Below are 18525 nucleotides of genomic sequence, written 5' to 3'. Positions count from 1 at the left end.
TCAGACAATAAAAAAGCAAATACGTTAAAAAACGCAGGTTGTCTGAATTATACTTGAAAATAGTCAGTATGCATACCCGTTGTTGGAATAATACAGCGTAGATAAACCTTGAGTGTTACTGTTCTGTTGGTCCGAAAAGCTGCGGTAGGCGAGTGGTAGCGATAGTGTTAGCTTGGATAGCCGGAAAATGATTACAGCTCGTACTTAGCATACCAAGGCTCCGAGGCCTGTTATTCCCCGACCCCCGTAGCCTGCTCCACCGGGGCCGATTTGCCACCCCCGGCCATTGTGCCGCGTCGCAGGAAACTATCCGCCTCGAACGGCGACGTGAACAGGCAGTTGCAGGAAACAACTGCGCGGCCCATCTTGACTTTCAAAGTTGCAGGGTATAGTAGGTAAACCTCGATGCCCTTCTCACAAGTGAATCCCATAGCCTTAGAGAAGGCCCTGCGATGCCTGGCGATGTAATCGCTGAAATCCACGGCAAATCTAAGGGTATGATTACCCATGGTTGGAGGGTGTTTCCTGGCCTCTTGGAGAATAGTTTTGCGTGTAGTGAACCGCAGGCAGCAGAATATAAAGGCGTGTGGACGTTCGCCCTTCTCCGGGGGACCGTTCCTGTAGATTCTATGGTCGGAAACCACTGGGGGATCATCCTTTCAAGGTACTGAATCGGCTCATCGTCCTCAATGTTTTCGGGCAAGCCGTATATTCTGATGTTGCACCTTCTATTCCGGTCCTCTAGGTCAGCCATCTTATGTTCATAAACAAGCAACTTGTCTTCTATCACAGAGATTTCGGTGGAGTTGGTTTCATCGATAGCCGTCACCGTGGCCATCTCCTCTTCCACTCCAGTGAGCCACGTGGTCGTGCTAGCTACATCCTCCTGGAGCGAGTCCAGTCTACTAGTTAGCTTCAGCATGCTAGCTTCAAGTTCAGCACGGAACAGAGTCCTAATAAATTCTCCGTCCACCTCATTTAACGTTCCAATCTTGTTCTGTATTTGTTTAGTCATAACTACGATGTATAATGTGAGCGTATGGCGTAAAATTAACGTCGTTATCAATATTCATGTGAAGTGGTCACGGAGCTCGAAAAAATCAAGCAGCCATCTGATCCTGAGCGGAACCGGAAGCCGTTATGATGTTTATTCTTGAATACGTTTGAAAAATTATGTCAGACAGTCTGTAGAGCTTGATTTATGACGTGATCATAAAGGTCATTTGCGGTCCGGCCCCGGACCTCACGGGCGGAAGAGGTTAATAAATCAATGTTGAAGTCACCACATAAAAACAAATCCTTATGACAGTGACTTGAAAATAATGTCTCCATCCACTCCGTAAATTCTCCAGTGTTTGTCCCTGGCTCCCTGTAAATACAACTCACAATGATGTTTTATATTTTTTCCATTTGGACTTCAACTGTTACACATTCAAAGAGATCGTGTTAGGGATTGTAATGCGACCCCAATTGCACGACACAGACCGGTATTCAGAGTTAGCCAAAAACAAGGGTGCAGCGCTGTCCCTTTAACGGGCAAACAAAAAGTACACATGAATCTCTTCTTGAGTCCATGAATGAAAACGAAGGTTCGGAGTCTGGTCTCGTACAGACTCACCAAAACGCTGCCGACGGGCAACGCAGCAAACAGGGGGTCCAAGGGGAATGGAGTGAGGACACGGGCATCCTCCCGTGGAACAATAGAGAGCGATGACGAGCCTCACCCCAGGAACGAGAGGGAGTAGGGCAGTAGCCGGCACGACGTCTCACCCCAGAGACACGGCGGTAGATGGTAGCAATGTAGAATGGCACGACATCTGGAATGGGAACATTGGGATCCTCCTGTGGAAGTTAGAGAGCGAAGACGAAGCCCCACTCCAGGAAACGGCGATAGGTGGTAGCGTACAAAACGACCTGGCCAGGAGTGGAAGGCAACCAGCAGTACTAATAGTCTCCCGAGGAGCTGATTGCCAACCACTCACAGGTGCGTGAGGAAGAATGTTCAGCACGCCCCCTCGTTGGGCAGCATGCAGTCCTTACCCAGCCCTCACAGATCGTCCACGGCTCCTGACAGTTGTAGCTTGTATTTTTTGTATAGGTAACATGATGAGAGTTATAGAATAATTTTTTTTGTATATACATAACATGATGACATTAGTAGCTTTGTTTTGTTTTGTATACGTATTACGTAACATGATGACATTAGTAGCTTTATTTTCTATATGTAACGTGATGACATTAGTAGCTTGTTTCGTTTTGTATACGTAACATGATGACATTTGTAGCTTGTTTTGTTTTGTATACAGTGCGTAACATGATGACATTAGTAGCTTGTTTTGCTTTCTATATACATAACATGATGACATTCGTAGCTTGTTTGTATACAGTACGTAACATGATGACATTAGAAGCTTGTTTTGTTTTCTATACATAACATGATGACATTTGTAGCTTTGTTTTGTTTTGCTCACTGGACGTTCACAGAAAGCGCTAACCCTTTCAGAGGTGTCATGGTTGCCCCTCAAACCGATGCTCCCGAAGCACATTGTTGAAGCCAAAACATATTGATATATTAACATAGTCCTCCGGTCTTCATACATATGCAACGGACAAAAGGACATGAAGAACAGAGGTACTTACGCAGGTTGCAGGCCCCGGACACCCGGTCACAGTTCTTGTCGTGGCAAGAGCAGCTCTGGTTGCAGTTCACTCCATACTGGCCAGGCTGACAAGACATGTTGCAGCTTTAACGGAGAGAGGATACAAGCAAATTATTATTATTATTTTTTGTCGTTATGCCAATTCCCCCCCTCCCCTACCTGGTTGTTGTGCGCATGTTCCTCCTCCTGGTCGGTACAAGGGAACCCTGAAGCCTACCACATGCTTTTTCCGACACATGTGGAGACAGCCAGTGGCTCTCTTTTCACCTGGCAGCGGGGACTCTCATTGGTGAAGCGTAACGCGTGGGAGGTCACGCTGCCTTCACCATTTCCTGCCTTTCGCTGAGCAGGCGACCAGAGCTGACCTGTAGGCGTCGCTGTCCACAACGCCAGATTACCACCCTCGACTTCCCTCCCGCTAACTCAGCCAAACGAGTTAGTATGACGATCGGCCCAAGCCGCAGGCAATGCTGACTCCGGGGGTCGAGACCGCAGCCTCTTGCATTGGTGACGAGCGCAATCTCCGCTACGCCATCTGACCGCCCTATATTCTATATTATGGAGACAATACTATGGCTCATTTGACATCAACTATCCATCGTTCAACATGTGAAAAAGAATACATGTTTTCATGTATACGTTAGCGTGTTATACCGTGGTGAATATTGTATAGTTTCAGAGTGATCCTGGCTAATTCCTGAAAATGGCGCTATGGAGCAATACGTGAATTTAGCTAAAAGCGTTGGTGTTGCTCGCCTGGACACGCTATTATTTCCAATTTAAAGGTATATAATAGGTGTTATGTTTCATCATGAATGCATGAAGGGGGGGGGGTAATTTTTTGATGCTTTGATCGAGTACTCGACTAAATATTGTTCCTCTTGGAATGGAAGGGTTTAATTCCAATACACTACTGTATACTTCCATTTGGGGAAAAAGATCTGTTAGGCGATATTCATGATCCAATCTTTGCTGGACCCGTAGGCAAGGCATACAATAGTGAATGGGTCTCATTCCCAAACGGATTTACTACAAAAATGTCCTCAGTGTGAGGATTCGCCTGTTCCCTGGACCCTTTTTCCTGTGTTTTCCCTGTCTACTCTCCTCAACAGCCCCCACCCTTGCGATGATTTACTCTCCTCTACTCTTCACCAGCCCCCACCCTTGGACATCCTTGATCCTCTACCTTCACGCACCTGTTGGGAGTTTGCAATCACCTCGGGAGAGTACATAGGTTGCAGACTCCCCTCCAGTCCTTGTCGGGTCGTTCTGTATTCTGGACTCTGTATCTGTGTCTGTGTTCATGGAGTTCTGCACGTTACCATCCTGTACGTTACCATCACCTGCCGCGTCTCCGGCGTGAGACGACGTGCCAGCCATCACCACCTGTCGCCGTTTGCCTGGAGTGGGACACCGCCTTCGCTCTCTAATTCTCTACGGGAGGTTTTCCAGTGTTCCCACTCCAGACGTCAAGCCGGCTCGTCATCGCTCCCGCTTCCACGGGAGGAAGGCGTCTCTTTGTGATCCTCGTTCCTGGGGTGAGGCTCGTCGTCGCTCCCTAGTATTCCACGGGAGGACGGCGTGTGCCCATCCCGTTCCCCTTGGACCCAGGCTCGTCGTCGCTCCCTAGTATTCCACGGGAGGACGGCGTGTTCCCATCCCGGTCCCCTGGGACCCCCTTTGTTCTGCGCTGCCCGTCTGCAGCATCCGAGTAGGGACGAAGAGGATCTCCGTGCCAGGCCCCCGCTGTCGGGCCCCTGTCCCCGTGCCAGGCCCCCGCTGTCGGGCCCCTGTTCCCGTGCCAGGCCTCCGCCGTCGGGCCCCTGTTCCCGTGCTAGGCCTCCGCCGTCGGAACCCTGTCCTCATCCCTGTAAGCAGCTCTGGCCCTCGCCCTGTCCAAGGCCTTACCCTGTTCTCTGTCCCTGTCTCCAGCCCGCCTCTCCGGGCCTCTGTCCCTGTCCCCCTCTCCAGTGCCCCTGGTCCTGGTCCTTGAAATTTAGCCCTGGCCCTGTCCCTTAGCCTTAGTCCCTTAGCCTGTTCGCCTCTTAAAGGCACAGTGCCACATTTTTCATATTTCTTTGAGTCTAGTGTTTTTTGTGTTCTCCCTTAAAGGGACTGTGCCGCTTTTTGTTATGTAAGAAATAAATGTCCTGTTTTGGCTTACTCTCATACCTGTCTTGTGTTGTGCGATTGGGGTTGGTTACAAACCATAACAGTACGACCCGACCAGTCGATGACCCCAGCCAGCACAGACAGTGTATGTGAGTTAGCCCCTGTTAGCTCCCTCTAGTTCCCTCTAGCTCCCTCTAGTTCCCCTGTTAGTTTCCCCTGTTGACTCCCCTGTTAGCTCCCCTGTCAGCCTCGTTAGCTCCGGCAGCTAGCGCAGCCTCTATGCTATTGTAGCAGTACAGCTAGCATAGGCCCTGTAGCTAGCAATGCTCTGGCAGCTACCCTGTCCCTCTGCTGGCCCCACTTTAGGTGTAGCTTTCCCTGCTAGCATGGCCCAGTTTTTTTTGTTTGTTGCTTTGTCATGTCCCCTGCCCCGCTGTCTGATTTTTTGGGTCGCCCGGTGGCTCCCGTGGAGGGGGAGGTACTGTGAGGATTCGCCTGTTCCCTGGACCCTTTTTCCTGTGTTTTCCCTGTCTACTCTCCTCAACAGCCCCCACCCTTGCGATGATTTACTCTCCTCTACTCTTCACCAGCCCCCCCCCCTTGGACATCCTTGATCCTCTACCTTCACGCACCTGTTGGGAGTTTGCAATCACCTCGGGAGAGTACATAGCTTGCAGACTCCCCTTCAGTCCTAGTCGGGTCGTTCTGTGTTCTGGACTCTGTATCTGTGTCTGTGTTCATGGAGTTCTGCACGTTACCATCCTGTACGTTACCATCACCTGCCGCGTCTCCGGCGTGAGACGACGTGCCAGCCATCACCACCTGTCGCCGTTTGCCTGGAGTGGGACACCGTCTTCGCTCTCTAATTCTCTACGGGAGGTTTTCCAGTGTTCCCACTCCAGACGTCAAGCCGGCTCGTCATCGCTCCCGTTTCCACGGGAGGAAGGCGTCTCTTCGTGATCCTCGTTCCTGGGGTGAGGCTCGTCGTCGCTCCCTAGTATTCCACGGGAGGACGGCGTGTGCCCATCCCGTTCCCCTTGGACCCAGGCTCGTCGTCGCTCCCTAGTATTCCACGGGAGGACGGCGTGTTCCCATCCCGGTCCCCTGGGACCCCCTTTGTTCTGCGCTGCCCGTCTACAGCATCCGAGTAGGGACGAAGAGGATCTCCGTGCCAGGCCCCCGCTGTCGGGCCCCTGTCCCCGTGCCAGGCCCCCGCTGTCGGACCCCTGTTCCCGTGCCAGGCCTCCGCCGTCGGGCCCCTGTTTCCGTGCCAGGCCTCCGCCGTCGGAACCCTGTCCTCATCCCTGTAAGCAGCTCTGGCCCTCGCCCTGTCCAAGGCCTTACCCTGTTCTTTGTCCCTGTCTCCAGCCCGCCTCTCTGGGCCTCTGTCCCTGTCCCCCTCTCCAGTGCCCCTGGTCCTGGTCCTTGACATTTAGCCCTGGCCCTGTCCCTTAGCCTTAGTCCCTTAGCCTGTTCGCCTCTTAAAGGCACAGTGCCGCATTTTTCATATTTCTTTGACTCTAGTGTTTTTTGTGTTCTCCCTTAAAGGGACTGTGCCGCTTTTTGTTATGTAAGAAATAAATGCCCTGTTTTGGCTTACTCTCATACCTGTCTTGTGTTGTGCGATTGGGGTCGGTTACAAACCATAACACTCAGGCAGATTTCTGCCCATTTAAGACATATTAGCGCTAGTAGCGCGATTCCAAATTTTTTTCCTGAGATCGGATTTGGCCGTGGCTGAGAGCACAATTTAAGAGTGCTGAGGAGCACACTTATCATTGATTGACTAATTGAAAATTGTATTAACTTGACAGACTGTGGCTTTATTTGGGAGGAATCATAGTGATTCCTTCATGTCAACGCTACAGGCCTCCTTGGAATTAATTACTAAATCATCACTAAAATAAATATGACAATATTTGTACGATAAGAAATTATGCATTTGATGTCGGAAAGATAAATAATATGGATTCATCTGATCACAGGGCAGCTGGATTAACCATATCTGAACCAGCTATTTTGGACAAATTACGGTAATTACTCAGATATTCAAACACAATTATGCAATTATTGTGAAATTATTTAAAATAATAATTATTTATGCCTTCTGTGGAATGGTTGACGTATACGGTCTACGGGGCTTTGCTGCTCTCCTAATGAAACAAGTCATTAATGGAATAATAAACCTATACTGCGTTCATTCATTACGCGCGTAGGCTATACAGTACTGCGCGTGCGTGTGTGTCTGCGCGTGTGCTGCGTCAGGTCATTCACACGGCTGCATCATTAGTTGCCTTATAACGGAGCTCTGGAGGTGTTGTTTTGTATGCAAATGACCTGAATGGGGACGCACATTCATGTTTGAGACATGGTGCCATTCCCCAACGCAGATATCACAGGTGCGACCGTTTGAGCCACGTAAGACATATTCCCAGCACGTTGGGGACTTGATTCTGTCTCAGTCGGTTCCAAGATAAGTCTTCCAAGAGAACTCTTTGGAAAATATTCGGGAATGAGACCCAATGTTCCTAACTAACTAACCTCTGATCCGTACGAAGAGAGTTGTCGAAGCAGTTTTCTTATCAGTCTTGGACTATGGTGATGTTATTTATAGGCATGCTGCGGCCTCAACCCTTAAATCCGTGGATTCTATCACTCTGCCCTCAGATTCATCACTGATGATAGATACAACACTCATCACTGTCCTTCATGAGAAGGTTGGTTGGCCCTCTCTGATGGAGAGGCACAACAAACACTGGTATGTGTTCATTATAAGGCCCTTATTGGTAAGCTACATCCTTACTACATCATTATTGGTATTGGTAAGCTACCTCCTTATATTACATCATTATTGGAATGGAATGTAGGAACCTATGATACCCGTTCTACATTTACATTTTACATTTAGTCATTTAGCTGACACTTTTGTCCAAAGCAAAGTTCTGTGCAACAAGTCAGCAGGAAGGGTACAACTCTGGCAGCTAAGGGTAAGTAACATTGTTCGTCAAACAGTGTTTAACTTGAGTGCTACAGACTTGAGTGCATATTAGCATAGTGGGTAATAATAGCATGGTCGATTCCTTAGTAGCAAAGTGCATGATAGTAAAATATTTTCTTTTCTATTTTTTAGTAACTGCCACACACGAGATATCTCGGGTTTATTTTTATGTGGTTGAAAGCCACTCACGAGATTTCTCTGAATTATTATTATTATTATTATTTTTTAGCGATCTGAAATCATATTGCATCACGCGAGCCTACCCGAGTATACACGAGCTCCGCCGGAGAGCATATGTGGAAAAAAGCGCCCCCTATTGTCTCCCAGATGACATAAGGGATTTTGGAATGGACTCAATGAAAATGGATGGGGAAAAAATTCCGGTACTCCAAATTTTCCAGTTCACTGATCCAGCCGGGGTTACCACAGTTCATTCTGGAGCATCTGAGCCCCGCTGATCATGGAGTTCTACTGTATCGCATTGGATCCATACACTTATTGATTTTTTCGAATGGTGATCAGGAATTGGAATATACCAGTTGGATACCATCTGATGTCAGGTAAGGACTCTATGTTATCAGTGTTAGGATAATCAGACTAATTTTGATGAAGTTATAAGCTGTTTTGTGAAATGTCCTCTTTCGGTTTCACTGTAAAAGTCCGAGAGGAAATCAATGCGGCGATTGTCCGTGCGCGGCCCGAATGTGCTTGCATGCACGTATAATATTGATCATCTAGCGTTTATTTGAAAACGATTCATAAAAAGGCCGACGAATATCAACGTTGTGGAATATTCCAGTAAAAGACGATTTTCATAGAATGGTCCAGAATGGGCTGTTTTTTATCTCAAAACGGCTGCTTTTCTAAATGCTCTAAAACGGAAATGACGCGATAAAAAACCAATCTGCCTCGACAGCACTGACTGGAAAATAGTCTTTGATAATGCAATGGGCAGATTAGACACATAGCCATAATTTAAAACATAGATTAGGCGATATTAACGTTAACATTGGCGCCGATGGTGGCATTCAGGGGGTAAAAAGGAAAACCCGGCGTGGCACTCAAAGTGTTATGTGAGTTTGTTCGGAAAAGGGTAAATCTGCATTTTAGTATGATGCCCCTAGATCATGGAATGCAATCCAACAATCCTTAAATATTGAGATTCTCCCCTCTGTTGCAGAGTTCAAGACATTGATCTCTAACCATTTCCATCCAGTTGCATGTGTTTTAATTTAATTGATTTGTTATCCTTGCTTTTGTCTCGTCTTGTTGTCTTATTGTTGTGATTTCATATGCTGTGATTTCTATGCTGTATTTATGATTGCTTATCTCTGCATGTAAGCTCTACGTAACTGTAAATGAGGGAAACCTCAGTTGCCTTTCGAGTATAAAGAAATGTTTGAAATTCAATTAAATCAGTGTCCAGAAAGCCACTCTAAACCATGAATACCAAGAGTTATGAGTGAGTGAGTGAGTGAGTGAGTGAGGAACACATAGGACAGAACCCGGCAGCCTTCTCTCTGTGTGTTGTCGTGCTGACAAAGGCATGTAGATACATGGTGTGTTTTGGTGCGAGTGAGGAGCGCCCCTCTTGACTTACTAGGTCCCATAAAACCCTGGGTCGCACAGACACTCTCCTGTGACGATGTGACAGACGCCGTTGAAACAGTGGCTGCAGTCGTTCTCGCAGTTCTCCCCATATGTGCCGTTGGGGCAGCGCACCTCACACCTACCGCACACAGAAGGAATGCCCTGATTACAGTCATTATGGAGCGAGAGGGGGATGAGTCATGGATATTATCTCAGTGTGTCGAGCGGCTGAACGGCCGCAGCTACTAGTTGAAGGTGATTACTGTTTCACGTCTGGGGAATGATAGTGTGTGTGTCTGAGGCGTGGAAAACAACTGTGTGTCAGACATGTGTTTCCCCCCACGTGTTATGTGTATTTTGTTTGTATTAATAATTAGCATCATTCAGTGAAGCATGGGTGATCACTACAACAGTGACTGTAGACAGTGTTGGGGTCTTCACTCAGAAAAGGTTATTACAGTTATTACATATCTTACAGATTACTCTTAAAAGTAACAAATTAATGACTTTTAATCATTACTTCTCTTAACATGAACATGTGAACTATAATCCTACTCCTTTACTTATTAGTCCCTGTAGTAAATAGTTACACTACTTTGCACTACATTACTTCTACAACTACTTACCGGTAATTAGCCTAATTAAGCCCTAAAACGTTTGCAATGCATTCTTGCTCAGTGGGCTAAGAGGCGGTAGGCTTTGCCTGTTGCTCGTTGACACTTGATAGTCAGCCGTGTCCTTCACTCCTCTCCGCCTGTCTCAGCCGATCACCTACAACAGCGCATTACAAAGGTACCCCTCCAGTGTCCTTCACTCCTCTCCGCCTGTCTCAGCCGATCACCTACAGCAGCGCATTACAAAGTTACCCCCCCAATGTCCTTCACTCCTCTCTGCCTGTCTCAGCCGATCACCTACAGCAGCGCATTACAAAGTTACCCCCCCAATGTCCTTCACTCCTCTCCGCCTGTCTCAGCCGATCACCTACAGCAGCGCATTACAAAGTTACCCCCCCAGTGTCCTTCACTCCTCTCCGCCTGTCTCAGCCGATCACCTACAGCAGCGCATTACAAAGTTATCCCTCCAGTGTCCTTCACTCCTCTCCGCCTGTCTCAGCCGTTAACCTACAGCAGCGCATTACAAAGTTAGCCCTCCAGTGTCCTTCACTCCTCTCCGCCTGTCTCACCCGATCACCTACAGCAGCGCATTACAAAGTTATCCCGACATGTTGTGTCTGGACCGACACGTTCATTCATGTGTTTCTTCTGACCTGTCCCCGATCCAGCCGGGGTTACAGTGAGAGCATTTGCCATGGATGGGGTCACAGTGGTGTTCGTCTTTACAGGTGGGACACACTTCCTGGCAGTTCTCCCCAAAGAAGCCCTTGTAGCACAGCTGGTCACAGCGTGTCCCGTTCCAGCCTCTGTCACAGGTATTGCAGCGGCCCTCCGTCACCTTGCAGGGCTGCTGTCCCTTGCAGTGACCACACCTATAGGGACAGACAGTCGAGACAATGTAGGGACACAAAAGCCAAATCTTATTTCCATGTTCCGAACTATCATATTTGTAAGAACGGTATCAGAGACATGACCTGAAGCATTAACAGATCCATCTCACAGATCGTTATCAATTTGTTGCACCCATGGTCCGTTTTGGAAAGACATAAACAAGTTCAAGAGCTTGACCTGAAGCGTTCGTCTGCTGCCAAATATCTCTACGAGAGACCCATCGATCATTTAACTACCGTTCAGAAGCAACAAGAGGGGAGACTTTAAGACGATGAGTAAAAAGCAGTGTGGAGAATGTGGCCAGTAACTCTGTATCATGTGAGAGTTACAGTGTGGAGAATGTGGCCAGTAACTCTGTATCATGTGGGAGTTACACTGTGGAGAATGTGGCCAGTAACTCTGTATCATGTGAGAGTTACACTGTGGAGAATGTGGCCAGTAACTCTGTAGCATGTGCGAGTTACAGTGTGGAGAATGTGGCCAGTAACTCTGTAGCATGTGAGAGTTACAGTGTGGAGAATGTGGCCAGTAACTCTGTAGCATGTGAGAGTTACAGTGTGGAGAATGTGGCCAGTAACTCTGTATCATGTGAGAGTTACAGTGTGGAGAATGTGGCCAGTAACTCTGTATCATGTGAGAGTTACAGTGTGGAGAATGTGGCCAGTAACTCTGTATCATGTGAGAGTTACAGTGTGGGGAATGTGGCCAGTAACTCTGTAGCATGTGAGAGTTACAGTGTGGGGAATGTGGCCAGTAACTCTGTATCATATGAGAGTTACAGTGTGGAGAATGTGGCCAGTAACTCTGTATCATGTGAGAGTTACAGTGTGGAGAATGTGGCCAGTAACTCTGTAGCATGTGAGAGTTACAGTGTGGAGAATGTGGCCAGTAACTCTGTATCATGTGAGAGTTACAGTGTGGAGAATGTGGCCAGTAACTCTGTATCATGTGAGAGTTACAGTGTGGAGAATGTGGCCAGTAACTCTGTATCATGTGAGAGTTACAGTGTGGGGAATGTGGCCAGTAACTCTGTAGCATGTGAGAGTTACAGTGTGGGGAATGTGGCCAGTAACTCTGTATCATGTGAGAGTTACAGTGTGGAGAATGTGGCCAGTAACTCTGTATCATGTGAGAGTTACAGTGTGGAGAATGTGGCCAGTAACTCTGTATCATGTGAGAGTTACAGTGTGGAGAATGTGGCCAGTAACTCTGTATCATGTGAGAGTTACAGTGTGGGGAATGTGGCCAGTAACTCTGTATCATGTGAGAGTTACAGTGTGGAAAATGTGGCCAGTAACTCTGTATCATGTGAGAGTTACAGTGTGGAGAATGTGGCCAGTAACTCTGTAGCATGTGAGAGTTACACTGTGGAGAATGTGGCCAGTAACTCTGTATCATGTGAGAGTTACAGTGTGGAGAATGTGTCCAGTAACTCTGTATCATGTGAGAGTTACAGTGTGGAAAATGTGGCCAGTAACTCTGTATCATGTGAGAGATACAGTGTGGAGAATGTGGCCAGTAACTCTGTAGCATGTGAGAGTTACACTGTGGAGAATGTGGCCAGTAACTCTGTATCATGTGAGAGTTACAGTGTGGAGAATGTGTCCAGTAACTCTGTATCATGTGAGAGTTACACTGTGGAGAATGTGGCCAGTAACTCTGTATCATGTGAGAGTTACAGTGTGGATAATGTGTCCAGTAACTCTGTATCATGTGAGAGTTACAGTGTGGAGAATGTGGCCAGTAACTCTGTATCATGTGAGAGTTAAACTGTGGAGAATGTGGCCAGTAACTCTGTATCATGTGAGAGTTACACTGTGGAGAATGTGGCCAGTAACTCTATATCATGTGAGAGTTACAGTGTGGAGAATGTGGCCAGTAACTCTGTATCATGTGAGAGTTACACTGTGGAGAATGTGGCCAGTAACTCTGTAGCATGTGGGAGTTACAGTGTGGGGAATGTGGCCAGTAACTCTGTAGCATGTGGGAGTTACAGTGTGGGGAATGTGGCCAGTAACTCTGTATCATGTGAGAGTTACAGTGTGGATAATGTGGCCAGTAACTCTGTATCATGTGAGAGTTACAGTGTGGGGAATGTGGCCAGTAACTCTGTATCATGTGAGAGTTACAGTGTGGAGAATGTGGCCAGTAACTCTGTAGCATGTGAGAGTTACAGTGTGGAGAATGTGGCCAGTAACTCTGTATCATGTGAGAGTTACAGTGTGAAGAATGTGGCCAGTAACTCTGTAGCATGTGAGAGTTACAGTGTGGAGAATGTGGCCAGTAACTCTGTATCATGTGGGAGTTACAGTGTGGAGAATGTGGCCAGTAACTCTGTAGCATGTGAGAGTTACAGTGTGGAGAATGTGGCCAGTAACTCTGTATCATGTGGGAGTTACAGTGTGGAGAATGTGGCCAGTAACTCTGTAGCATGTGAGAGTTACAGTGTGGAGAATGTGGCCAGTAACTCTGTAGCATGTGAGAGTTACAGTGTGGAGAATGTGGCCAGTAACTCTGTATCATGTGAGAGTTACAGTGTGGAGAATGTGGCCAGTAACTCTGTAGCATGTGAGAGTTACAGTGTGGAGAATGTGGCCAGTAACTCTGTATCATGTGGGAGTTACAGTGTGGAGAATGTGGCCAGTAACTCTGTATCATGTGGGAGTTACAGTGTGGAGAATGTGGCCAGTAACTCTGTAGCATGTGAGAGTTACAGTGTGGAGAATGTGGCCAGTAACTCTGTAGCATGTGAGAGTTACAGTGTGGAGAATGTGGCCAGTAACTCTCTATCATGTGAGAGTTACAGTGTGGAGAATGTGGCCAGTAACTCTGTAGCATGTGGGAGTTGCGTAGTCCACAGAAGGTAAAACACTTAACCTGAATCGCTTTAACATGCTGCATGAAGATTACGGGATAATGTGAAAACCAATTCCCAACTCTCACTTCCATATTGCTCCATCGAGATACGTTAAGGGTTATCAGCTGCAACATATATCAAATCTTATTTCCTATCGAAACCGCAAAACTGCGCTGTAATAAACCTCAAACAAGGGACTTGAACATACAGTGTTTAATCTTTCCTGCGTGGTTCCTGTTCTGTGGGGGAACGGGACATTTGCACTCAGGGCGTTGTTTCCTCACCTGTTCCTGCAGTTCTGGCCGTAGAACCCGGCGGGACACGGCTCCCGGCAGAACTTCCCACGGAACCCCGGCGTGCAGGTGCACGACCCGTCCGCCTGGTTGCACTTGCCGTGAATACACGAGCAGGACCGCTCGCACCGCGGGCCCCACAGTTTCTCCCGGCACTGGCACCGGCCCGTGAACTGCTCGCACGGCGAGTTGTTGCAGTTGCACTGGATGCCGCAGTTGCGACCCGTCCAGCTGGGGTTGCAGAGGCAGCGGCCCGTCGCCGCGTCGCACACTGAGTTGACTGAGTTGCAGTAGCAGTTGTTGTTGCACTGCGGGCCCCAGAAGCCGGGGAGGCACGTGCATTTCCCCGTCTCTTGGTCACATTTGCCCTTTTGGCACAAGCAGGCGTTCTCGCAGTTGGGCCCCCAGCGGTTGTGATAGCAGGTGCACTCTCCCGTCAGGTCGTCACATTGGCCGTTGGGGAAACACGTGCACATGCCCTTACAGTCGGGGCCATAGAATTTGGCGGGGCACTCTGTGAAAAAGACATATCTGTCATCAGCGTACAGCCTCATTTCCTCCGTCTGTTTTCTCCTGTTTTCGGTGGTGACTTTCACATGTTTCTTTTCACACAACACTTTCACATAGACGAGACAATTTCATTTGACCTTTAAAACACAATTCAAGACACAACAATATAGCAAAGGAATCATATCACAATTTGACAAGTTCTTAGTTTTGACCCAATGATGGTGCCGGCTTTCTTGTACAAATATATCATTGTGATATATCATCTTTTTCTTGTAATACACTTATCATTGCACTACTTTATTCAAAATGTTATTTTCTCATCAATGCCATCACACACTCTTTCTAATTCTGCTGCAATGTAAACTTTTGATACATTGAATGAAAGCATCCTTTATTATTGACTACGGTATTGTAAAAACGCATACTGTACCTTTGCATAGATCCAAGAATAGTATACCTTACAATTAGGGATGTCCGATATTATCGGCCTACCGATATTGGCATTAAAATGTGATATCGGAAAATATCGTTATCGTTTTTTTTACATTTCTATAACCTTTATTTACCCAGGCAAGCAAGTAAGAACAAATTCTGATTTTATTTATTGTCAAAAGTATGCATAATGTTGTGTTCATTCCACAACAAGAGATATGTAATGTTAATTACCTGAAATTGTTCAATTTTTTGGGGGGGGGGAAACCCTGCATATATCGGTATCGGTTGATATCGGTATCGGAAAAAAAGCCAATATCGAGCATCCCTACTTACAATACATTATACCTCCCAGCCCTACACTACACATGTTATGCTGCATTCGTTTATGGTTGGAGGCGGGAATGTGGAAGTGGGAAACATGTCGTCTCTGACCTACGTGTGTTCGAGATTGTGAATAAAATGGACACTCACAGTAAACCTTTTTGGCAATTACTTCTTACAAATTGTCTCGCATGAACTATAACTCACACAAACAGTTTGTGTGAGTACACTGTAGCTAATATACGTACAAATGTACTCAATGTGCCCAATTGCTGTTTTTATCATAAATCGATCAATACAGACCGTATTAATGAATGTTCTGTTACTTTTTTAAATGTAGCCAAGAGTAAAGACCTTAACCCTATCAAAACAGCAGTCAAAGTGTATATTTTCACCCAATATATTTTATGAGTAAAAAAAAAGAAAAAAAAAATTTGTTTACAATAAAGTTTCATAGAAATCTTAGTCAAACCTTTAGTATTATGGATATTAAACATGCTGGCAGAGTACATGCATCCATGTTGTTGTGAACATTTTAATTAAATAAAGAAATTCCCTATCCATAGTCGCCGTGGGAAAGAATAAAATAAAAAATAAAATAAATTCCCTACCTACCCATGGCCTTAACTGACAACCAACAGGAAACAAACAATATTTTATTTTATGCCCTATATGTTCCTAGATACCAAGAACATGCAAATTGACCTTGTAGAAGTGGAGCAATCTTCCATTTACTTGGGCATGTACCTTTAGGCAACATTTCTGAAAATAGGGCTAGGGCTTAACACAATGGGACCGGCCACGTATAAATACGTGTTTCGAATCCATGCGTTGTGGACCAGAGGCAAGTATATAGCCGTGGCAAGTTGTTATTGTTTTATTCCATATTAATAACCGGATCAAGATCCCCGATCGACTCTGCCGATCTACCCGCCTCTGTGGAATCGGCAACATGCAATACCGGCCAGATCCTCTTAGGGGCGCCATCGCTCCACTGCAGTATCATTGTGGGCGAATGGAATTTTCTTTTTACCCTCCAACGGAGTATCATATTACTCTGATCACAAACCAACAGCATGCACCGTGTATCACGTTTCGATGCGGAGATTTCACCATGGAATAAGGGGATTTATCATCAACCAATGGACATATCGATCTACCAGATGCCGATCGATAACGGGGAAATGCTGCCGGGTATCACACGGGCTGACGGTAAGACATTTATCACCTAATTTATAGCCGGATCGGAGCTTGCTGTGCAACGCTAGCAATCGATCTGTGAATGTGGCTACTTACACGGACACTGTATTGGTAATCGATAATACTAATCGACATCCCCCACCGCACCCCTTTCATCCATAGATGCTCTGGGATAGTCCGGATCATAAGCAGTTTATGTTATTTCATTAGCATATATACAACAGAAATGCCGTTGAATATAACGTTAGTAGCCTTTAGCTCTATAACTAGCTTTCCAGAAAATAGATACGAAATCTGCGATAAAGCTTGTATTCACGGCGCTATAAAATGACAACCTACCAATAGATTTTTTTTTCTTTAAGACATTCTGAAGGGACGGTTTATGCACTCAATTGACAATGAGAATGGACAGATAGCAACACTATAAAGTATAGATATAGCTGTTAGAAAACCCACATGTTTGTTTACATTCCCCGGTCCTCTAGCCACTAATTAGACTAAGCCCATCGGTCGTCAAAGTGTTAACACAGCTGACAACAACATTAACGTTTATAGGACTAGGAACTCCAAGTTAGATTTTTCCCAGTAGGAGTAGGAGGAATTTCCCACCTCCGAGTTAGAATCAAATGCAACATTAGAAACCACTGGGGGGGGGGGTCCTTACTGGTGTCACAGCTGGCTCCGAAGTACCCATGACGACAGCGGCAATCGTTCGGCCGGACACACACCTCGTTCTCCTTGCAGGTGAAGTTGCCTTCACAGAGAGCTATAGAGTGAACGGGTACATTATGTATTATTCACACACCGGATGACACAGTGATCATATTGACATATCGACGTGTGTCAAAGGAGGGCTACTGTACGTACGTGTCGGACAGTCATCCCCTAGCTTCTCCCACCCACCGCAGCACGCCAGTGCCGGTGACCTGGAAGACAAGTCGAGACGGAAAAAACAAGAGTCAATGAGAGAGAAGAAAAGGCAGCTGAGTAACATAAAGGGAACACAGCGTTAAAGCCCCCCCCCCCCCCCCCCCCCCCCCCCCCAACACACACTGTCAACACAGCAGCTCTTTTGATCTCACTCTTCTCCCTGATGTGGTGCTGAATACCCCAGAAGTATTCCAGGAAGTATGATCCATATGCTTAGCACATGTAGCGTGTATAATTGTAGGCGTTTGGGTAACACACACACACATCCGCCAACGCATACAGTACAACACACACTCAAGGCCCCCTAGCCCCCCCCCCCCCCCCCCTCCCAGGCTTGTCAGCGTCCTATATGCTCAGACGACAGACAGCCTTTGAACTGTTAAACCCTGGGCGGTTACGTCTCGCGGAACAACAGCCGTGAGCGGAGGGTTGAGTTGGGTGTGATTAGCGCCGGTGTAGTGAAAGCAAGTGGAGGGGGGAGCGGAGGGTTGAGTCGGGTGTGATTAGCGCCGGTGTAGTGAAAGCAAGCGGAGGGGGGAGCGGAGGGTTGAGTCGGGTGTGATTAGCGCCACCGTAGTGAAAGCAAGTGGAGGGGAGAGCGGAGGGTTGAGTCGGTTGTGATTAGCGCCACCGTAGTGAAAGCAAGTGGAGGGGAGAGCGGAGGGTTGAGTCGGTTGTGATTAGCGCCACCGTAGTGAAAGCAAGCGGAGGGGAGAGCGGAGGGTTGAGTTGGGTGTGATTAGCGCCGCCGTAGTGAAAGCAAGCGGAGGGGAGAGCGGAGGGTTGAGTCGGGTGTGATTAGCGCCACCGTAGTGAAAGCAAGCGGAGGGGAGAGCGGAGGGTTGAGTCGGGTGTGATTAGCGCCGCCGTAGTGAAAGCAAGTGGAGGGGAGAGCGGAGGGTTGAGTCGGGTGTGATTAGCGTCGCTGTAGTGAAAGCAAGTGGAGGGGAGAGCGGAGGGTTGAGTCGGGTGTGATTAGCGTTGCTGTAGTGAAAGCAAGCGGAGGGGAGAGCGGAGGGTTGAGTCGGGTGTGATTAGCGCCACCGTAGTGAAAGCAAGTGGAGGGGAGAGCGGAGGGTTGAGTCGGGTGTGATTAGCGTCGCTGTAGTGAAAG

At 47.2% G+C, this 18525-nt stretch overlaps 1 protein-coding gene across 4 annotated transcripts in view; it reads right to left on the bottom strand.

Annotated features, from left to right (window-relative positions):
- scarf2 (scavenger receptor class F, member 2) overlaps positions 1–18525 on the bottom strand; it is an 88736-nt gene that overhangs the window by 55032 nt on the left and 15179 nt on the right. For 3 of the 4 annotated variants that reach the window (XM_084308929.1, XM_084308930.1, XM_084308931.1), the window contains exons 2-7: positions 17349–17407; positions 17146–17247; positions 14007–14529; positions 10628–10846; positions 9371–9499; positions 2641–2744 (exon numbers count right to left, since the gene is read on the bottom strand). In XM_084308929.1, the coding sequence (XP_084165055.1) occupies positions 2641–2744; positions 9371–9499; positions 10628–10846; positions 14007–14529; positions 17146–17247; positions 17349–17407 (1136 nt within the window). The remainder of the gene's footprint in view (positions 1–2640; positions 2745–9370; positions 9500–10627; positions 10847–14006; positions 14530–17145; positions 17248–17348; positions 17408–18525) is intronic. The other variant, XM_084308932.1, reaches the window with a different exon arrangement.

The sequence above is a fragment of the Notolepis coatsorum genome (assembly GCF_963971535.1).
Source record: "Notolepis coatsorum genome assembly, chromosome: 2".
Classification (NCBI taxonomy): Eukaryota; Metazoa; Chordata; class Actinopteri; order Aulopiformes; family Paralepididae; genus Notolepis; species Notolepis coatsorum.
Note: the sequence above shows the minus strand (reverse complement) of the source record. Positions and strands in the feature narration are given on the sequence as shown.